The 20,643-nt window shown below is 42.7% G+C and overlaps 1 protein-coding gene across 1 annotated transcript in view; it reads left to right on the top strand.

Annotated features, from left to right (window-relative positions):
* The window catches only part of LOC310789401 (NLR family CARD domain-containing protein 3-like), an 86,499-nt gene that overhangs the window by 52,977 nt on the left and 12,879 nt on the right, over nt 1–20,643 (top strand). The window contains exons 6-9 of the mRNA XM_083651044.1: nt 417–2,256; nt 5,819–5,992; nt 13,063–13,233; nt 13,339–13,385. Coding sequence (XP_083507170.1) covers nt 417–2,256; nt 5,819–5,992; nt 13,063–13,233; nt 13,339–13,385 — 2,232 coding nt within the window. The remainder of the gene's footprint in view (nt 1–416; nt 2,257–5,818; nt 5,993–13,062; nt 13,234–13,338; nt 13,386–20,643) is intronic.

The following is a 20,643-nucleotide window of genomic DNA, read 5'->3' as shown; positions in this document are numbered from 1 at the left end:
CTGTTCAAAACTATTGTTTAGGTCTTACTGATGCCAAAAATGAATGGTTAAAGTGACTGTTCTATCGAATTTCACAAAAAGCCGTTTATCTCTGAATCTTTTTTCTGACGCTGAAACCATGCTGTATTCAATTGCTAATGCTTACATAACTACTAACTCTACAAACTAACTCTTTTAGACAGAGAAAGTACACATTCTATTAGTACTTTTGAGATATTGTATGTTCACAAACTCCAAGCAGAAAAGAATCCTCGGCTCTTGTAAAATGAGCCAGAATCCTTAAAAAACGGCTTGGCAGAAGCTACCTACAGCAAAAAAAAACGGCTGGCAGTCAATGTGTTAATATGCTACCTGTCAAATAGCCTTTACTTTTAGTTGCAGTTTAGATTTCATGGATGTTACTTTGTTCTACACAGATTTGCTGGTGAAAACAACAAAGCCTCCACAACTCATCACATGGTACCAACAAGAACTCCAACCTCACTTGAAGGACCTATTTAAGTGGGTACAAGTAGGATGGTTAGAGAAGAAGGATCAGCAACATCTGGTTGATATCTACACATGGCTCTACATCACATATGGATGGGACATACACAGGCAGCATGAGATACGGCAGATTGAGATGACATCAAGAATGATAGCAGGCACAGAGAAATCCATCAAACTCAGTGACATCTTCAAACACCCTTCTGGAGAAGACAGACCCATAAGAACAGTGTTGACCACTGGGATTGCAGGAATCGGCAAAACGTTCCTTGTGGCCAAGTTCATCCTGGACTGGAGTGAAGGAAGAACCAATCAAGATGTCCATCTCATATTCCCCTTCACCTTCCGCCAGCTGAATTTATGGAAGGGAAAGAGTTTTAGTTTGGCAGAACTAATTCACGAATGTATCTGGGCAACCAAAGTCATCAACAAGGAGGCTCTGAATTACATCTTCAAAGAACTGCAGGAGTCACCAAACACCAGATATGACAAGAGTAACTTCAAGCTCCTGTTCGTGTTGGATGGTCTGGATGAGAGCCGCCTTCAACTAGACTTCAAAGCCAATGAAAAGCGCTCTATTGATGTGACAGAGCCAATCAGAGTGGATGTGCTGCTGACAGCCCTCATAAAGGGCAAACTGCTTCCCGCTGCTCGCCTCTTGATGACCACACGACCTGCAGCAGCCAGTCAGATCCCTGGAGACTTTGTTGACATGGTGACAGAGGTGAGAGGCTTCACCGACCAACAGAAAGAGGAGTACTTCACGAAGATATGCACAAATGAGGAGGCCAGCAGCATCATCTCCCACATCAAGACTTCACGAATCCTCCACACAATGTGCCATATCCCAGTCTTCTGCTGGATCACTGCTCTAGTTCTGAAGGCTCTGTTGAAAACCAGTGACAGAGACCTGCCAAAGACCCTGACTGAGATGTACATCAAATTCTTGTTGTTTCAGATCGATCAGACGGAAAAGAAGTATGATGGTAAAGGCTGGATTCAGTCACTTGCAAAACTGGCTTTTCAGCAGCTGGAACAAGGCAACTTGATCTTCTATGAGGAGGACCTAAAAAAGAGTGGCATTGACTTCAATGAAGCCTCAGTGTACTCGGGTGTGTTCACAGAGATCTTCAAAGAGGAGGATGGGCCAAAGGACAGCTCCAAGATGTTCAGCTTTGTCCATCTGAGCATGCAGGAGTTTATGGCTGCTGTTCATGTGGTCCTGTCACTCAACAACAGCAACACAAACGTAATGCCTAAGCCACGACTGAATGTCAAAAATCTGAGGATGTTGGTCAGCAAAACATCTGCCACAAAAGTCTACAGGATTGCTATTGACCAGGCCTTACAGAGTCCAAATGGACACCTGGACTTGTTCCTCCGCTTCCTCCTGGGACTTTCACTGGAGACCAATCAGAAGCTCCTAAAGAATATCCTGAAACAGGCAGCCAGTAGCTCACAGACCAATCAGAAAATAGTCCAGTACATCAAGGAGAAGATCAGGAAGGAACCGTCTGCAGAGAGAAGCATCAATCTGTTCCACTGTCTGAATGAGCTGAATGATCATTCTCTAGTGGAGGAGATCCAACAGCACATGAGATCAGGCAGTCTCTCAACAGACACACTCTCCCCTGCTCAGTGGTCGGCTCTGGTCTTCATCTTACTGTCATCAGAAGAGAAGCTGGATGTGTTTGACCTGAAGAAATACTCTGCTTCAGAGGAGGCTCTTCTGAGGCTGCTGCCAGTGGTCAACGCCTCCAGTAAAGCTTTGTAGGTGACAATAAAACTGGATATATTAACTGTATTAAAATGTGATCATAGTGACGTGAACGTGAACGTTCACAATCACAACCACCAATCATGACATCATACATAATGTTAGGCAAAAAACAGATGACTAAGTTAATCATTATTGATAATTTAATGACAACAATAGCCAATGAGCTGCATCTAGTCATGGTGGTAAGAAATCCATGGTGCATCATGAGAATACAGTACTTTAATTGAATTAAACTAAATTGTAAATTGTATTAATAATGTACCATACTTGGGGATGGCGCTTAGGGGGACCTGATGGAGTGCAGTGCCGAAATCTTGTGCAATTTGGCATAGCACCACCTATTGGCAACACAAAATGTGGTTTATCTCAAGAGCCGTTATTCAGATCGACTTCAAACTTGGGGAGTGGGCTGCTGGGAACTTGGCAGTCTATTACCTAATTTGTAGGGCTGTCCCAAATACCATAGTTAAGGTCTTTGCACACACAGTCCGATTGTTTTCATATGCGTGTTTTTTTATCCGTCATCTGAAAACACAGACGGGTCCCAGCTCGCAAAAATCTATTGACTGATGCGAAAAATGCAAAAAATCGAACCTCGGCCGAAAACTTAAATGACGGATGTAATTGTCGGACTTGGTGTGTCAATGATGCTTGACACAAATGAGGTCGTATTCTTTTTTTTCCATGCGTCAATTTTGGACGAAAATACGGACTTGGTGTGCAAAAGCTATTAGAGCGTTGACGCTTCGCGGAGATAAAATCAATCATAATCAAAGCTTCTACGCCGGTATTTTTTTTTGGGGGGGGGGGGGCTTGGGGGGTGGTGAGTCACACAAAAATAAAAAGTCCAGTTTGCCATGAAATGTTGTGAATTTAACATCATAATAACAACACGTTCCACGTGTTGATAATCCTAATGTGACGTGCACTCTGGCTGTATGTACATCCATGTGATGGACGCAGCCAACTTCAGTTTCACTACCAGTCAGTAATAACAAATCCATGTGATAGACAGATCGAACGTCACGTTCACGTTAGTATCTGTGACTGCTGCTAATTCATAACATTATAAACAAATTAAAGGACTTGAATTCACTTGAACACTTGTAACGTTACTCACACTGGGTTAGAAAAGAAGTGTACGAAGATTCATGTTTACAACAGCTCTGCAGACCACAGCTCAACGTCAGTTGTGGCTACTGGCTGTTGGGTGCATTTGTTTGTTCTCACGGCGCGTGCCAGTGTGAGTTCCTACTAGAAACTAGAGACTGTCTCACAAAGCTACACTCCACGTTAGAATATTATGGAGAGAGAAAGAGAGAGGAGAGGAGGGGAAAAAAAACAATAACAACAAAGCGTTGATTGCTGATTTGAGGGTCGATTACCATGGCAATGATTCTAGCTTTGAAGCGTTGATTTTTTTGGGTCAGCCCTACTAATTTTGTGCTATTCGGCATAGCACCTAACCTGACGCTGCCAGATCGATGAGTTTGCTTCAAATATCTGTTTCACAAACAACATCCATCTGGATTCGGCCAAGCTACATTGCTGAAGAGGGCGGTCACTTTTTTCAAGCTACTAGGCAGGTGATTGGATGGACCGTCTGTCTGTCACCGTCTGGGCTTGCCAGCGCCAACCAATCAGATCGACTTCCCTTCATGACGTAGCAGCGCCTGATCAGCTAGGACTACAATTGCTAATAGTTAGCATGGAGGTCGCAGATTTTTTGCTGTTTTTGTAAGGTGAATATTGGGTGCAACCATTGACTATTCAATTTGCCAAAATAAAGAAGAATTACTGCAGATGTCTGACTGAGGATGAAGTGCAGGTAGGCCATTTTGCACGTTAAATGTAACTGATTGGATTAACTGATGTTACGCTAACGATAGCAACATTTGGAGGTTGGGGTGCTACGTCTGATGATTGATGATTAATGTTAACGTTAACAGCGATTCATTCATAACACATATCGTTGTTCGTTTCTTCAGGGAACTGATGACACGATATGACACCGAGTGGCACGCACCCTGGGCGGCTAACGTCATGGAGACGCAACGCTCTCTAGCCTTTATGATCATGGCAACAACCAAATGCTTTGATACAATATAATGATTTAACGCTACTATTTAACTGGTGAATTTTAGCATATGTGTCAGTGGAATGGTAGATATTTACGCATGACTGGAGAATGTTATTTGCTTACTTTTGTAATAATAAACTAAACGGAGAAATGACGGCCGTGTGTGGTGTTGTTGTTACATAATCTGCTGGTCTTGAGACGATTGGGTCAAATGATAAGACGATGTAAATGCATAAAGATGTTGTCAGATGAATCTGCGAAAGGGAGCTGCCTGGAGCCCAGAGGACGTCAACAGAGAAGAGGAAAAACACCCTGGTTACACCATGCAGCATGTATTTGGATATAATCTCTAACTTTAAGAATGGTTCCTTGTTGATATACCGTATTCCTAGTATTGGCTCCCATGACGTTTGTTTACCCCCTATCTAAAGTACAAGTGCAAAATCTTAAGCTACCGGTATGTTCTATCGATAAACCAATTTCTCGAATAACAGCTCCAAAATATCAGACATATAGGACTACTATATGCTAGAGCTATATTCACACTTCACAGTATAATTTATGCAAGCGGGGGAAAATATCAGATAAACTGATTGTTGTATTGTATCCTGAGATCTTTAATCTCGCCTGTATAACATAATATGTCACTCGGACACCAACGTGAGTTAACGTGGTTTATTAAACAGCAGCCAACATTCCAATCAGCAGAATACACTTCAGCTAGCAGTAAAGGGACAATACATCACACTGATCTTTGCAGTTCTGTGTTGATTAGCTAATAATTCAGTGGCATTTTGATTAACGTTATGATTTATTTCGATTTGGAACAAAAATGATGGTTTAACAGATTGCATGTTTACTGGGCTGTGGTGAGAGTGAGAAGGGCTTTGTGTTTGTGTGACTTGCGTGAATGGCTAGCCGTTAGCCATTACAGCCTTACAGCTAATAAGTTAGCCTTCAGACCGCTAGGCTGGGATATCTCCCCAAATTCTACAACAATGTCTTGTTTACTAACATTCATAGTTGATAACATTACAGCAATACAGTTACGGTTTCGTACTCACTGTAAGATCAAGTGTTTAACGTTTATGTTAGCTTATTGTTTTGAATAGAATGTTTGACTAGCACACTGGAGCTAGCCTCGGTAGCCGCCGCCATGTTGAATAGTGAAAGAACTACAAACGCAGAGGCGCCTCTCGGTGGCGTCACACCCGGTCTCGCCTAAAGCCCGCCCCTAGCTCACGCTGATTGGTGCGCCTGTGTGGCGGCCGGTTTGAATGCATCTCTGAGGCCAGGGCCAGACTGAGGTGGATTGTGAATTTGTGGAACAATGCCGCCCCCGTCTGGTGGAGTCAGGCTACATAGCACCACCTATACTGGCAAAAACAAAAAGCGCTTTATCAAAATGTGACGCGAGTACTAAATGGAAAACATTTTAAAGTTGTTTGTCTCCATCACTAATTCTCATGCAGACTGAGTGGCTGTCAGCTGTCAGAGAGAAGCTGTGAAGCTCTGGCCTCACTTCTCAGCTCCCAGTCCTGCAGTCTGAGAGAGCTGGACCTAAGTGACAACGAGCTTCACGATTCCGGGGTGAAGCTGGTCTCTGCTGGACTGCAGAGTCCACACTGCAGACTGGAGACTCTCAGGTAAGATCCATTCACAGCTTTCCTCATGTGATTTGACACGGCTCCCACAGCTCATCAAATATGGCATTCACAAAAAAAATGTATTTGCAAGACATTGTTGAGTGACACTCTCTCCCTCTTTCCCTCTCTCCCCCCCCCCCCCCCCCCCACACACACACACACACACACACACACACACACACACAAATGAGATAACACTGTCAGTCATGTTTTGGGTCTAAACACTAATGTATGAGAGTAGTTCTGAACGTAAACTTACTTTGATGTCACATCAGTGATATATATTGAATATATTGAGATCCTGCGTCTACTCCGTTCTTGTGAGCATGACTGCTCACTACAGTGTGGCAGACTGTAGTGAAAAGCTTCTCCATCCGCTAAGTGGTTTCTATTTTAGCCGTGCGTGACGACCGCATGTTCTTGATCATTGTCAGTTCCTCCAAAACATACAACTGTTGCTGTTTTCCACCTATGAGTATTGTTGCTTCCACACATGTATCTCAGTCAAAATAAAAGCTCTCTGCAGAGTAGGGCTGCACGATATATCGTTTACACATCGACATTGCGATGTGCGCATGCGCGATAGTCACATCGCAGGACGTGCGATGTCAAAAGCAAATTAACTCGTCATGTTGCTTGATAAACTCTCACTTTAGGGGTAGCCTACTGAGTGAAATGCAGGCTCTCTCAAAGGAGAGAGACGCCCCGCTACTGTACTCACTCATTTAGTGCTTAGCTTCAACACAACAAACATGCACAGAGACCTAAATTGAATTATCTTTTGCTTATGTTGCGTTGCTGACAGACAGTAGCCCGTCTGTAAACGATGTGGTTGCGGAGGCGGACTTGTCCACAGTTTGCAGCGCACTCGCATACAGCAGGCTGGCTGCTGTAACTCAACATGTCCGTGGAGTGGAGATATTTACTCTTGAAACACCAAAAAGCAAGACCGCAACTTATGACACGAAGGCTGATTACTGAGAAGTTGTCCGTGTTATCACTGTGGCTGTCTCTCCCCTTCAAGTCTCTGATGTTGCATCACATGATAGCAGTAACGTTACGGTAGAGTTAATCATACATAGCGACTTATTTACACAAAACATGTCAGTGAAAATAAAAAGAGAAGAGACATATCTGGGCAATTAAATGTATATTTATTACTTTTCACGAATGAATTGTTTGTCACCGGTCGGCTGCATGTGAATCCTCGTCTCTCTGTACTGCCAGCCTTGCGCTCAAAAACCGGAACTCCGCAGATGCGGAGTGTACCACTTGGTCGTTTCTGGAGGGGGTTTCCGGGGGGTCAGACCAAGTGTGTAAAGTGGCAGGGGTGTTTCATTGTTGATTTATTGAAACGTTAGAAGAACGAAAGAAGTTGAAAGCAGTGATTATAATCAATGAAATCTAATGTTTTTCTGCAAATAGCATCATTGGGAGGTAGATTCTGGCACTCAATATTAGGGGTGGGCAATATATCAATTGTATATCAATATTGTGATATGAGACTATATGGTCTTAGATGTTGGATATGGTAATATGGTGATACAGCATACATGTTGTCTTTCCCTGGTTTTAAAGGCTGCATTACACTAAGTGAAGTGTAGGCTAGTGACATTTTAAAGTAGAATGTCATAACTTACTCACTTTTTCATGTATGTAGCCTAAGTCATGGAAATCCATTGGTCAAAATGTGTATGCACCCTGATAGATGACGCTCTGAGGCCTACAGTATAGGCGACAGCCCAGTGGTTGAGAAACATTAAAATACCTAATTTCCCCTCCAAAATCAGATGGACTCCTCTACAAAATCATCCCAATCATTCTAGAAGTATTCTTTTCTTTAAAATAGAGCTATTCTGGTAATCTGGTGAAAATCTGTATTTTTTCATATCGCAATATATATCGCAGGGGCAGGGAATATCGCAATGTCAGTTTTTTCCAATATCGTGCAGCCCTACTGCAGAGCCATGTCATTGTGACTTCATGACATTTTTAAGGACATTTCATATTATTTTGAAGGAGCGGCGGCCAAGATTTATCATCAGTGGACCGTCGCTACTAAATGTACTTTATTAAACCGGACGGACAAACCCTGTCTCTCACACACACACACACACACACACACACACACACACACACACACACACACACACACACACACACACACACACACACACTTTTTTGGAGGCACTGTGCAATTTGTCCTCCCCGTTTGACCCATCCTGGCTCATCCCTCGTTCCTTCATGGAGCAGTGAGCAGCTTCAGTGAAGCACCCGGGGACCAACTTCTTCCAACTGCTGCCAGTCAGACGACGATCTTGTGCATCTTTTTAGTGAGGCTTATATATGGAAGAACCCCAGTGGAGCACGGCGAGAACATGCAAACTCCACACAGAAAGGCCCTTTGGCGAGGTAGCCCACGTGGGGAGTAGGACTGAAGACATGTCGGAACACCAGGGGCGATTTTAGGATCAGGGCCCAGTTGCACAAAGCTCCTTATGTTAAGATTTCCATTAGGGTCCGAGTTAAGTGTCCATAAAATAGAATGGACTGCACAAAACACCCTTAAATCTTCTTCATAAGGTTAAACATTTTAGGTTAAACATAAGCACAAAATTTAAGGGTGTTTTGTACAGCAAATTATATTTTATAGATACCTTAACTCGGACACAAGTACAAAGTAACATTTGCTTTGTAGGCATAAACACAAGTAAAACAAAACTAGAAAAGTGCACTCAGTAGAGTGCTCAGCCCCCAATGAGAATGTGGCTGACCTCGGACCCGCTTGGGACGTCCCCCCCCCCCACACACACACACACACGCGCGCGCGCACGCGCACACGCACACGCAGACGCACACACATGCACACACACACACACACACACACACACACACACAGAAGTACATCGTAAAGTAAAATGGATCAGGTGCATTTTGAGGGCAAAATGAAGAGGCAGAACTACACACATCACATTCAGGGTTCTTGCACTATTTCCAAAGTCAAATTTAATGCTTTTTAAGACTTTTTAAGACCTCAACAACCATAATTTAAGACCCAAAAAAACTTATTTAATAGAGATCATATCTGGCTATTTTTAGGCTGAATGGTATATCACAGTTATCAGTATTATTATTATGGTTGTTAAAATGTGCTGAAAATGTTCAAAAACACTCACTCACTCTAATGTCATTAATATCTTCTTTTCTGTTCTGTGGCTCTACAATGATGAGCAAAATATTGGCTCCCTATATACTGTATATATTGAGCATACAGGTCACACTTATGGTAGAATACTGCTTGCTTAAATACAATGGCCCATCTATACCAAAATCACTTCCAGGGGAGAACACAAGTACAAAGTAACATTTGCTTTGTAGGCATAAACACAAGTAAAACAAAAGTAGAAAAGTGCACTCAGTAGAGTGCAGATCTCCACCAGGTGCTGCTACACCTCACCATGGCCAAACCCAAACCCAACTGCTAAGAAAACCACTTGCAGATTACAAGGCAACATTAACATTGTTTAAAGGTCCATTCAGCGATGTTTTTGTGTTAAAATAGCCTAAATGTTAAATGGCTCTATATTCTGACAGCAATCACTGAAATAGAGTGTTTGGTCAGTAACTAACTCCAAACCCCCCGCTGTACTCTGTCTCTCTCCAGTAGCCCTGCATGCAGGGCGGACATATAGTCCACCTCCCACTATCCAATCAGAGAAATGTTGACATTTTCTGGGAAACAGAAGGTCAGATCGCGATGGCTCTAAAGGACTATAATGTATTTTTTCACCTAGAATCCAACAGTGCCACCCATGAGTAGGCAGGGCTACAGGAGAGAGACAGCATACAGCGGGCGGTTGGGAGTCTATGGAATTACAAAGTTCCTGTAATAACATAGCAGACTATTACATAGTTCCTGCATTTAGCCTTTTCAAGGGTATTTTTTCTAATTCAGTTGCACAGGTATTGTGATGTATGGTAAATAAATCTTGCAATGTATCGAGTATGGCAGAATCGCCATATTGTGATACCATCATTATCGTGGGCAACGTATCGTGATAGTATCATATCGTGAGTTGTAACGTGTCCTCCTTTTTGGTGTTATGGAAATGGCCACCCTATGTAGGTTACATAGGGTTTACTGGGCAGCCCAGGTCTGCCTCTCAGTCTGGGGCTCTAACTAATGTTAGTCAGGCTGCCTGGTCTCTTCTGTATATCCTTATAACAGCTACGAGGAGAGGAGCTTGTGAACAACATCCCCACAGTCAAAGCACTTCTCTGAGATATCCATTATAAAAACTCTCCTCATGCTTTACCCCAAATAAAACCTCCAGTGTTTGTTTGTGTGACTCTTGTGTGACATTATAGCACACATGGGCAAAATGCGGCACCAGGGCCAGACCCGGCCCCTGGGCCATCTCAATCTGGCCCCCAATGTCCTCAACAGAAAACAAAACAACCCCCCAAAACTCAATAAAAGGCAGAGTTATGTGAATAAATCTCATCTGCTATACAGCCATTTGATTTGTATCACTATTATATTATATCAGGGGATTAACAGGAGAAATGACCAATCACAGCGGGAGAGAGGGTTAAAAATAGACTCCCATGAAAATCATGTTGGCAGGTATGATGTCCATTGTGTGGCCCTAAGCTTACTTTATGTAAACCAGTATGGCCCTCTGGAGAAAACAAAATGTTGCCCACCCCTGCATTATAGTCAATGCTTCAATAGCTAACAGCTAACGTTAGCTGATGATCACACATCAAGCAGAACCCGTCTGGCCATAACGTTATGCAACTTACTATTCCCCAACACGCATACACAAGGCTGCGATGAAGGGAGAAGCCAGTGACGGCTTGAGACTGGCTGCCACAGCTGTCAATCATCCCTTTGAATATCGTCAAATAACTACTTAAAAACAAACTGATCAGAAACATGACCACTTGAACATGATTAGCATGAATGAGTTCTATTGTAGATTTGAGGCTCAGCCTATGGCTGACTCTAGCTTCTCCAGCTCTACTGTGCCTCTAGATCCTCCGTTCCTGATAGAGGAACATGAAGTTAGGAATCTGCTAAAACGTCAGAACTCTAGAAAGGCAGCTGGTCCCGACCTGGTTTCTGCAGCCACTATTAAGTGGTGCACAGACGAATTATCTCTGGTTTTTACTGACATCTTTAATTTGTCCCTTAATGCGTGTAAAGTCCCTGCTTGTTTTAAATCAGCTATAATTGTTCCTGTACCAAAGAAAACAAATGTTAGCTGTTTAAACGATTACAGACCTGTGGCTTTGACTTCTGTAATTATGAAGGTATTTGAAAAGCTAGTAGCCAAGTATCTGTCTAATGTGACACTTGATTCATTTCAATTTGCATATAGGAAGAAGAGGTCTGTAGAGGATGCTGTATCCCTCTGTATCCATTCCATCCTGCAGCACCTTGAGGCCAATTCTACTTATGCACGCATTTTGTTTATTGATTTTAGTTCTGCTTTTAATAATATAATTCCAGCTAGGCTGTGCGATAAACTCCTTCAGATGGGCGTTAACAAGTCCATGTGTGATTGGATATTTGACTTTCTGACCAACAGGTCACAAGTGGTCAGAGTCAATGACAGGCTATCCAAGCCACTGCCCATTAGCATGGGTGCTCCCCAGGGTTGTGTTTTGTCCTCTTTACTTTATTTATTTTATACCAACGACTGCATCTCGCTTTCCGACTTAGTCAAAATATTTAAATTTGCAGATGACACCACCGTGACAGGTCTGATCTCCTGTAATGATGAAACAGCTTACAGAGCAGAAGTCTCTTCACTTGTCGAGTGGTGTGCCCAGAACAACTTAACCCTCAACATCTCCAAAACCAAGGAGATGATTGTGGATTTCCGCAAAAATAAAGCTGAACTCCAGCCTTTAATCATAAATGATCAGGCTGTTGAGAAGGTGGAAAGTTTCAAATTCCTGGGGACCACGATCTCCTCTTCTCTTAAATGGAACGTCAATGTGAGCCTTATCGTAAAGAAAGCCCACCAACGTTTGTTCTTCCTGAGGCAACTCAGGAAATTCAAAGTCTCAAAGATAGGGATGTGTCACTTCTACCGAGCTATGATAGAGAGTGTGCTCACATTCTCTATCACAGTTTGGTTTGGTAACTGTTCAGCTGAAGACAGAGAAGAGCTGAACAGGGTCGTGAAAACGGCATCGAAGATTGTAGGTAAGGATTTGCCGAGATTATGCGATATTTATAACGAGCGCATACTGAAGCTAGGGCTGAAGATAATAAGGGACCCCTCCCATCCAGCCAATGCTCTCTTTGCCCCCCTTCCTTCGGGAAGAAGGGTACGCAGCATCAAATGCCGAACCACTCGTCTGCGTAACAGCTCGTACCCTGAAGCAGTGAGGGCCCTTAACTCCTCCTCAGTTCAGTTCACCACCCCAACTTAATTTTACTCCCTGGTCTTTTAATGCACCAGACACTTTAATGCATTGTGCACTTTTTTTGTTGCACTAGCCGCCTGTGCCTACCTTGCACTGTACACTGTATTGCATACTGTTTTGCATTTTGCAGTTGTTTTTGATTGCATGTTCCTACTTTTTATACATTGCAGCAGATGTGTAGTTGTATTGTCTGTCTCTCATGGTCTGTTACTGTGATTGTTTTGTCTGTTGAGCATGCCAAGACAAATTCCAATCAATTTTGGTTGATATGGCAATAAAACTATTGAATCTTGAATCTTGAATCTTGATAAGAATGATCTAAAATGATAGAAACCACCTTTGGGAAATAATATCTGATGTGTACGTTGATTGTTTAGTTTGGCTCATTTCCCACCCACTAACATGGCGGAGGCGGGACTTGTGACCTATACTGGGATTGACCGCCAGGGCGGCAATCTTTTTACAATCAATGATCTATACCTCCATATATAATGAAACCGTGTGTGTGTGTGTGTGTGTGTGTGTGTGTGTGTCTGTGTGTGTGTGTGTGTGTGTGTGTGTGTGTGTGTGTGTGTGTGTGTGTGTGTGTGTGTGTGTGTGTGTGTGTCTGTGTGTCTGTGTGTGTGTAGGCTGTCAGGCTGTCTGCTCTCAGAGGAAGGCTGTGCTTCTCTGGCCTCAGCTCTGAGCTCCAACCCCTCCCATCTGAGAGAGCTGGACCTGAGCTACAATCGTCCAGGAGCCTCAGTGAAGGTCCTCTCTGATGGACTGGAGGATCCACACTGGAGACTGGAGACTCTAAGGTATTGAGAGACAACGCCTGCTAGAAGGCTGAGAGTTACACACATCTTCTCTGTCTCAGTGAGAAGAGGAGAAATCTGCTCATCTGACTTTGTTTATTCCTCCAGTGTGGACCATGGTGGAATTCAGAGGCTGGAACCAGGTCTGAGGAGATGTAAGTGTGTATTTAGTTTGATTCATTAACAAACTAACTTCAATGTCAGGTCTTTAATCAGAATCAGAGTTATTTTATTCACCAAGGTATGTTTTCACTTACAAGGAAACTGACTTGGTGTGACCGCCTAATTTTAGTTGTATGAACGACCGTGGACAATAGCTCCCTCTTGAGGGACTTTCTAAGAGACTTAATGTGAAAGCAGCTGTGAGTCTATAACCATTATGACTTATAAGCATATATAACCCTAACCCTCCTGAGGGACTTTCTAAGAGACTTAATGTGAAAGCAGCTGTGAGCCTATAACCATTATGACTTATAAGCGTATATATAACCCTAACCCTCCTGAGGGACTTTCTAAGAGAGAACAGTTCAAGTTAAAAAATATAGCTGCAAGCGGCAATTGAGGCGTCCAGGCACAATTTGAAAAGACAGACAGAGAGACAAAACATTACTATACTGTAGGTATATAGACACATATAGAGATAGAGAAATACAGATAAGATTATAGGGCTTGGTATCGAGTTTCGATACTTACTTGGCACCGAAATGAAAGCATCGATACTAAGGGGTATCGAAGCCTCCCTTGTCAATCGATACCAATTTTCGATACCAAAACAAAACAGCGTCATTGAGCCTATAAGCATGCGACATGCTTGCACACCACGCTCTAATACGGCTGGTGATTGGCTGTCATGTAGAAGCATGCAGGGAAAGTTACGCCCACTTTAGCCGGTGTGTGTTTGTTGTGAGGCAGGCAGCGTGCGGTGCGGAGACAAGTGGAGCTGGGACTGGTTTCCACAGACAAGAGAAATAATCGAGAGGTGGGTCAGCTTACCGCAAGTTGCTGTTGATGTTAGCGGTTATCAGATCCCTCAGTCTGACAGTCTGGCTGTGAGTTGTAGCTAGCATTAGATCGTTTAATTAATTGGCGCGGTAACGTTATGCGCAAGCGGGCATTGTGTATTTTTAGCAACTCGTTAACAAATGCTGATGTCATGATAGTTTGTTGAATGTAAATGCGATTCACTTTGTGCCATTAAGGCTTAGGGGTCGACCGATTATCGGTTTGGCCGATTATTATGGCCGATATTCAGCATTTTGCCGATTATCTGTATCGGCATTTTCATTGGCTGTTTGCCGATATAATAATTTAATTAAAAAATGCGCTAATTTGCGACTGCTGCACCTGGAAGAAGCCTCTTATACAGTAGTTCCCTCTGTGTGATCTGGAGCAATGTCCCGCCCACAGCGCTATCTGATTGGTTACATATCACGCCTATCAGAGGGCTGCTCAGAGATGAAATCTGACACCTCAGTGCTCTTTAGCCTGCACAGAGGGAGGCTCGTCGGCCCGTCTGAGCTCTTGCCTGCCTGTGCCAATGCAGCGGACTCGAGTTGGCTGTGACTGTGACAGTCACAGTGTTAAAGGTAAAGCAGCAGATATTGCCATGCCAAAGTTGTAATAAAGTTAATATACATAATAATTACCTACGCTGACATTGCAAAAACACCACGATCTTATGAGCGATTCGTATGAAGCGCTGCCTCGCACAGTGCAAAGTGGAGCATGGAGATAGGTCTATGTGAGAGAGATGAAGCAGTTTAATTGAAAATGCGCGCATGCACTTTGTTGCAGTGATAACGATAACAAGATAACAGAGATTATTTGTGTACTGATAGCATAATATATCTTTGAGTAACGTTGGTGCCTGCAGTGCTGTGCAAGTTCAACTCAAACTTATCACCACCGCTGCATTGGGGCACTAGTTTTTAATTCCATAGCGTGTCCACGGTGTAGCGTCGCTCTTTTTTAATCAAATGGCCATGGTTGTCAGTAGCGAAGCTGTTTTATTGATCCAGTCGCGCTGCGTGTCCGAAAAATACATTGGCATGTCTGGGCAAGCTGCAGAACGGACTTTTTTTCTGTTCTCTGCCTCTGTTTGGAACAAGGAACCGAATAAACGAGGATGAGACATTACGTCAGCGTACTCTGTTTGGAATGAAACAAGGAACCGAATAAACTAGGATGAGACATTTCGTCAGCGTACTCTGTTTGCAATGAAACAAGGAACCGAATAAACGAGGATGAGACATTACGTCGGCGGATGCACGGATGAACATGTTTGTTTCAGTATTCTCCTTAGAGAGCCTGGGGGTGAGGTTAGTGTCAGGTGTAAGCGGAGGGAAACCCTCTATTATTTTGTTACTGTAGTGAGTCGGTGTTAGTTTGTTAAAAGTATAAGTCCACAGCTTTATCTTGATAATATACACACACATACACACACACACACACACACACACACACACACACACACACACACACACACACACACCACTTTGCTTAATGTTAATAGTGTGACTATTTTCAATTAATATTGCAGTTGGATAAACTGAAGAAAATGCATTTTGCATTTCGTGCTGTCTAATTTCACGTTTTGACAAACATTCCGCACCTTTGTTTTGATGTCCAACCGGTTTCACAGATCAACAATAAAATAAACATTTTGACAGTCATATAAAAAAATTGCTTTTTCAGGTCAAGCCAAATTCTCTCACATACAGTACAGTTGGCAGGAGGGAACATGGTAAACGGGAAGAAACAAAACATACTAGAGGACAAAAAGCCCTCAGCCAGTCTCTGGCAACATATTTCTTCAGAATTTCAATCTCGATGTTTTCAACTGCACATCATCAGATTTAATACAATATTCCCAATTCACGTTCTCTCTGATGCAGCAAACAATACTCCAGGTCCTAGGGTGTAGTGGTCCTTTGTTGTATTGCTATATATTGCAGTTGGATAAACTGAAGAAAATGCATTTTTACAATGGGTCGTGTTATTCAAAAATTTGACACCAAGATTTTCAATTTTACTGCAAATATATATCGGTTCCAAAATATCGGTTATCGGTCTGCTTGACTCGCGATAATCGGTATCGGTATCGGCCATGAAAAACCCATATCGGTCAACCCCTATTAAGGCTATATTGATAGGTTAGTCAATGCTCAACTATTGTCTTCCATGCATGAAGTGGAGCTGTCTCGTCAGTTTTGACAAGAATGACGTTCTGTTGCAGCAGTGAGCATTAAACACTGATCTGCAACGCTAGCGTTAGATGTTCAATTAATTAGTGTTAACGTTATATGCAAGCGGGCAGTTATCGCCCATTATGTATTTTTAGCAACTCGTTAACAAACGCTGATGTCATGATAGTTTGTTGAATATAAATGGGATTCACTTTGTGCCATTAAGGCTATATTGATAGGCTAGTCAATGCTCAACTTTTGTCTTCCATGCATGAAGTGGAGCTGTCTCATCAGTTTGGACAAGAATAGCGTTCTGTTGCATCAGTGAATATTAAACACTGATTTGCAACTCTCCGTTTTGCACTGAAAACTATTGCACTGATTTATTTGTTTTACATTTATTTCCTTTGTAGTACTCCAATATTTTTTTGTAGGGACAGCAACAAGTTTAGACAACTTAAAGTTATGTTAAATACAGTAGGTTTTTTTTCTGCTGTAAAACTTGAAAAAAAAAACTAAAGATTTGTATCATAACTGTCAATGTGTAATGCAGTTTTATTTTTGTTAAAATGGATTTTTCTAAAAATTGGTATCGAAGAACGACACCGAGCCCTAGATAAGATATGAACTTTTTGCATTTTTAGCACCCACTAGTGGTAGTTTGGGTGTGTTCCAGCAACACTGCTCAACATGTCTTACTTTTGGTGGGATTTGATGAATGGATTATGAGTTCGGTCTAGTTTAGTGTTAGGAGGACATGTTTCGTTAAAGCGTTGGGGCCCTATAGCGTACACCGGTGCAGAAGGCATCTGCGGTAGCGTTTGCGTCTGTGCTGGCTCTCTTTCCTATCGTCCACCTGCACACCTGCAGGCCGTGCGCCCGGTGCCGGGAAGATAGCAAGCAGCTTTGTGCTCCCAAACGCGCCCGTGGGCGTGCTGCTCTGAAAAGTAGGTGTGTCCATGGAAAATCCTGACACACTGCCATCGTACAGATGAGCACAAACAACTGTGTTTAGATGAGCTGAGACCACTTCTTACCACAATCTACACCTCTCTCTCTCTCTCTCTCTCTCTCTCTCTCTCTCTCTCTCTCTCTCTCTCTCTCTCTCTCTCTCTCTCTCTCTCTCTCTCTGTTTTGTCTATGTCTCTCTCTCAGGTTTATAACTTCATAAAGAAATTAAAAACCCACTTATTTAAAAAACCCTCAAATAGTAATATAATATTACAACTACTACTAATAATAATAAATAAATAACTTTATTTATATAGGACGAATCAGCATGACATCACAACAACAAAAACAGCACTTAGTGAACTCAGTTAACTAGTATGAGTTGTGCCAAACAAACGTTAATATCTCAAAAACTATCCATCACATCACTTATATTTAGACTTTGTGAGTGAGAGCAGAAGTAGCTCAAGAGTTTGATGTATAATATATGTATGTTGTGTTAAAGTTGTGTGAACTGTCACAGTTTTGTGTGGATTTAGTCTAAAGTCCAGCCTGCTATGTGAGACACACTCAAGGCTGGTCCCATTATAAAGGCTGAAAAAAGCATCAAACATAAACTGTGATTTCTCAAATAGTACAAACGATAAATTAAAGCTGAGTTAAGCTGATAAAGTCCTAAAAGTGCTGACTCGTTGAAAGTTTAAATGGAGTGTTAAAGTATGAAGGAGCAGTTAGAGGTCAAAGAGGGCGTGGTTTCACATTGAACTCTGTTTAAAACCAACAGCAGTTTCCTGCACACACACACACACACACACACACACACACACACACACACACACACACACACTATATAGAAATAGAATATAAATATGCCGACAGTTTACTTTCTTAAATGATGTAGCCTATGTTTTAAAAGAACATGTAATATATTAGGCTACTGTAAGCATTGTAAAGTCATTAAATGATCACGATGTACATGTATAGACCTTATTCTCTAACCCTGGACAGCACCATATTGTTGACATACCGTCCTGCGCGCACACAGCGCTGCAGCTGACAACTAGTAACAGCCTTATTGTCGTTTCTGTTCCATTACAAAATAGTGATGCTAATGACACCAATAAAAACCCCACACTTGTTATTTGTATGCTGCCGACGGCAGCCGTTAATGCCTGTAATAAATAAACAAAAGAACGAGGTGAACAGACTTTGCTGTGAGGAGCTGTCAGAAAGTTTCACCTGTCTCAACTAACTATCCACACCTCTCCTGTGCTGCTAACGGATCCTCAGTGTCGCTCCCTTCACGTCTGTGGACGGTAGAGATAGAAACAAACCACGGGGACTTTATTGCTGTCATTACTACAGCCATGCCTAACGCAGGTCACCATCCGAACACAATTGGAACGATACAGGTAACGCTAACAGCGGCTAACTTCCTATAAACGCTGCTCTCACATAGGCTGTAACTTTGAGAGCTGCTGCATTATGTCAACAATATGGCGGCGGTGGGCGTGCCAGTACGTGAGTGACGTCAATCGAATAAGGTCTATAGGCATTTCAGAGACATCAAAGTGAATCAATCAACCAACAATCAATCAATTTTCTATTTATATAGCACCAAATAACAAGGTATTGCAGGCAGATTTTAATACCATCTTCTCTGACAACAATGCTACAGCCAGTCATTTGAAATTTGATATCCTTTGCAGAGTGGAATTAATTTCTGATTTTATTTCGGCGTGTTTTGGCCATGTGCCTTTGTGCGCTGTGCGCCGGTGGAACACACTGAAAGCTTATTGCACAACATAGCCTAATAAACACAAAGTCCACGATGTTTCTTTTCTTTTCTACACTTCTGACTTGCTTGAGGGGATTGTGCCATGACCGTTAATGCAGTAGCCTACGAGACGGAGATTGAGCACCGTGCAAACTTCACCAGCGGTGAAAACGACAATCAGCCCAGCCGTGCGTCCTCGGTTCGTGTGCCCCAGGTTGGGCACTGGGCATGATGGTCTGGTTGTAGGCGATGTCCGTGCACAGAGGGGTGGAGATAGTCTGATACAGCCGTGCTCCGGTATGCGGTATGGAGATGTCTGGGCACGGCTGGAAGACGAGCAGTGCAGCCGCCAGAGCGCAGCGCAGCAGCCCATATAAAAGCACACGTTGACAGGTATCAGACAGCATTGATGTTGTGCGTAAAAGAGCGTGAAAACAGGCTGATCGACGCGTTTACGGCTCCATTCCTTCCACGGCAGTTTCCACAACTCTCTAAGAAAATATTTAGCCTAGGCTACTACAGGATTTATTCATACGTTAATCCAGGCGATTGGTGAATTATATCAACTCTAACGGCACTATATAGCCTAATACCTATATAGGTGCAGCCTACTAAAAACAGCCTAAAAAGTTAGTTAAATTGTGATGTTTTGCCTTAGTTAATTAATATTAATGGCACCAAATAATACATTCATCATAGGTATATTTCTCCTTATATTTCTCCTACTATAAAAAAAAAGATACACGACAAATTTCCCAGGATTCCCGGGAAAGAGGTCTTAATTTCCCGTTTCCCGGTATGGCTCATTTTCGGGAAAAATATGAAACCCTAACACACACACACACACACACACACACACACACACACACACACACACACACACACACACACACACACACACACACACACACACACACACACACACACAGTGCTTCACACAAGACATTATTCAAACCATAAGGAATAAGATCATAGAAAAGACAAACCATCTCACTCTAGCCCATTGATTGAGACAATTATGCATCAGGAGATTCTGTTCCAACACACACACACACACACACGCACGCACACACACACGCACACACACACACACACACACACACACACACACACACACACACACACACACACACACACACGTCTGTGTGCGCGCGCACACACACACACACACACACACACACACACCTAGACACACACGCACACACACATGCCCACACATAGACACACACGCACAGACACAGACACACACACATGCGCACACATAAACACACACACAGACACAGGCACACACACATGCGCACACATAGACACACACACATGCGCACACATAGAGCAGGGCTCGACATTAACGGATGCCCAGTTCCGGGCAACCCAAAAAATTGACAACCATTTCTTGGCCTTTGGTTGCCATAGTGGCAACCACGTTTTAACATGTAAAAAATAAGCACAGCAGCAAACAGCAAAATATGCACCAAATAAATATTTTTTAATACTTGAGTG

The sequence above is a fragment of the Poromitra crassiceps genome (genome assembly GCF_964638095.1).
Source record: "Poromitra crassiceps genome assembly, chromosome: 14".
Taxonomy (NCBI): Eukaryota; Metazoa; Chordata; class Actinopteri; order Beryciformes; family Melamphaidae; genus Poromitra; species Poromitra crassiceps.
The sequence above is the reverse complement of the archived record's forward strand: the minus strand, read 5'-3'. Positions and strand labels throughout refer to the sequence as shown.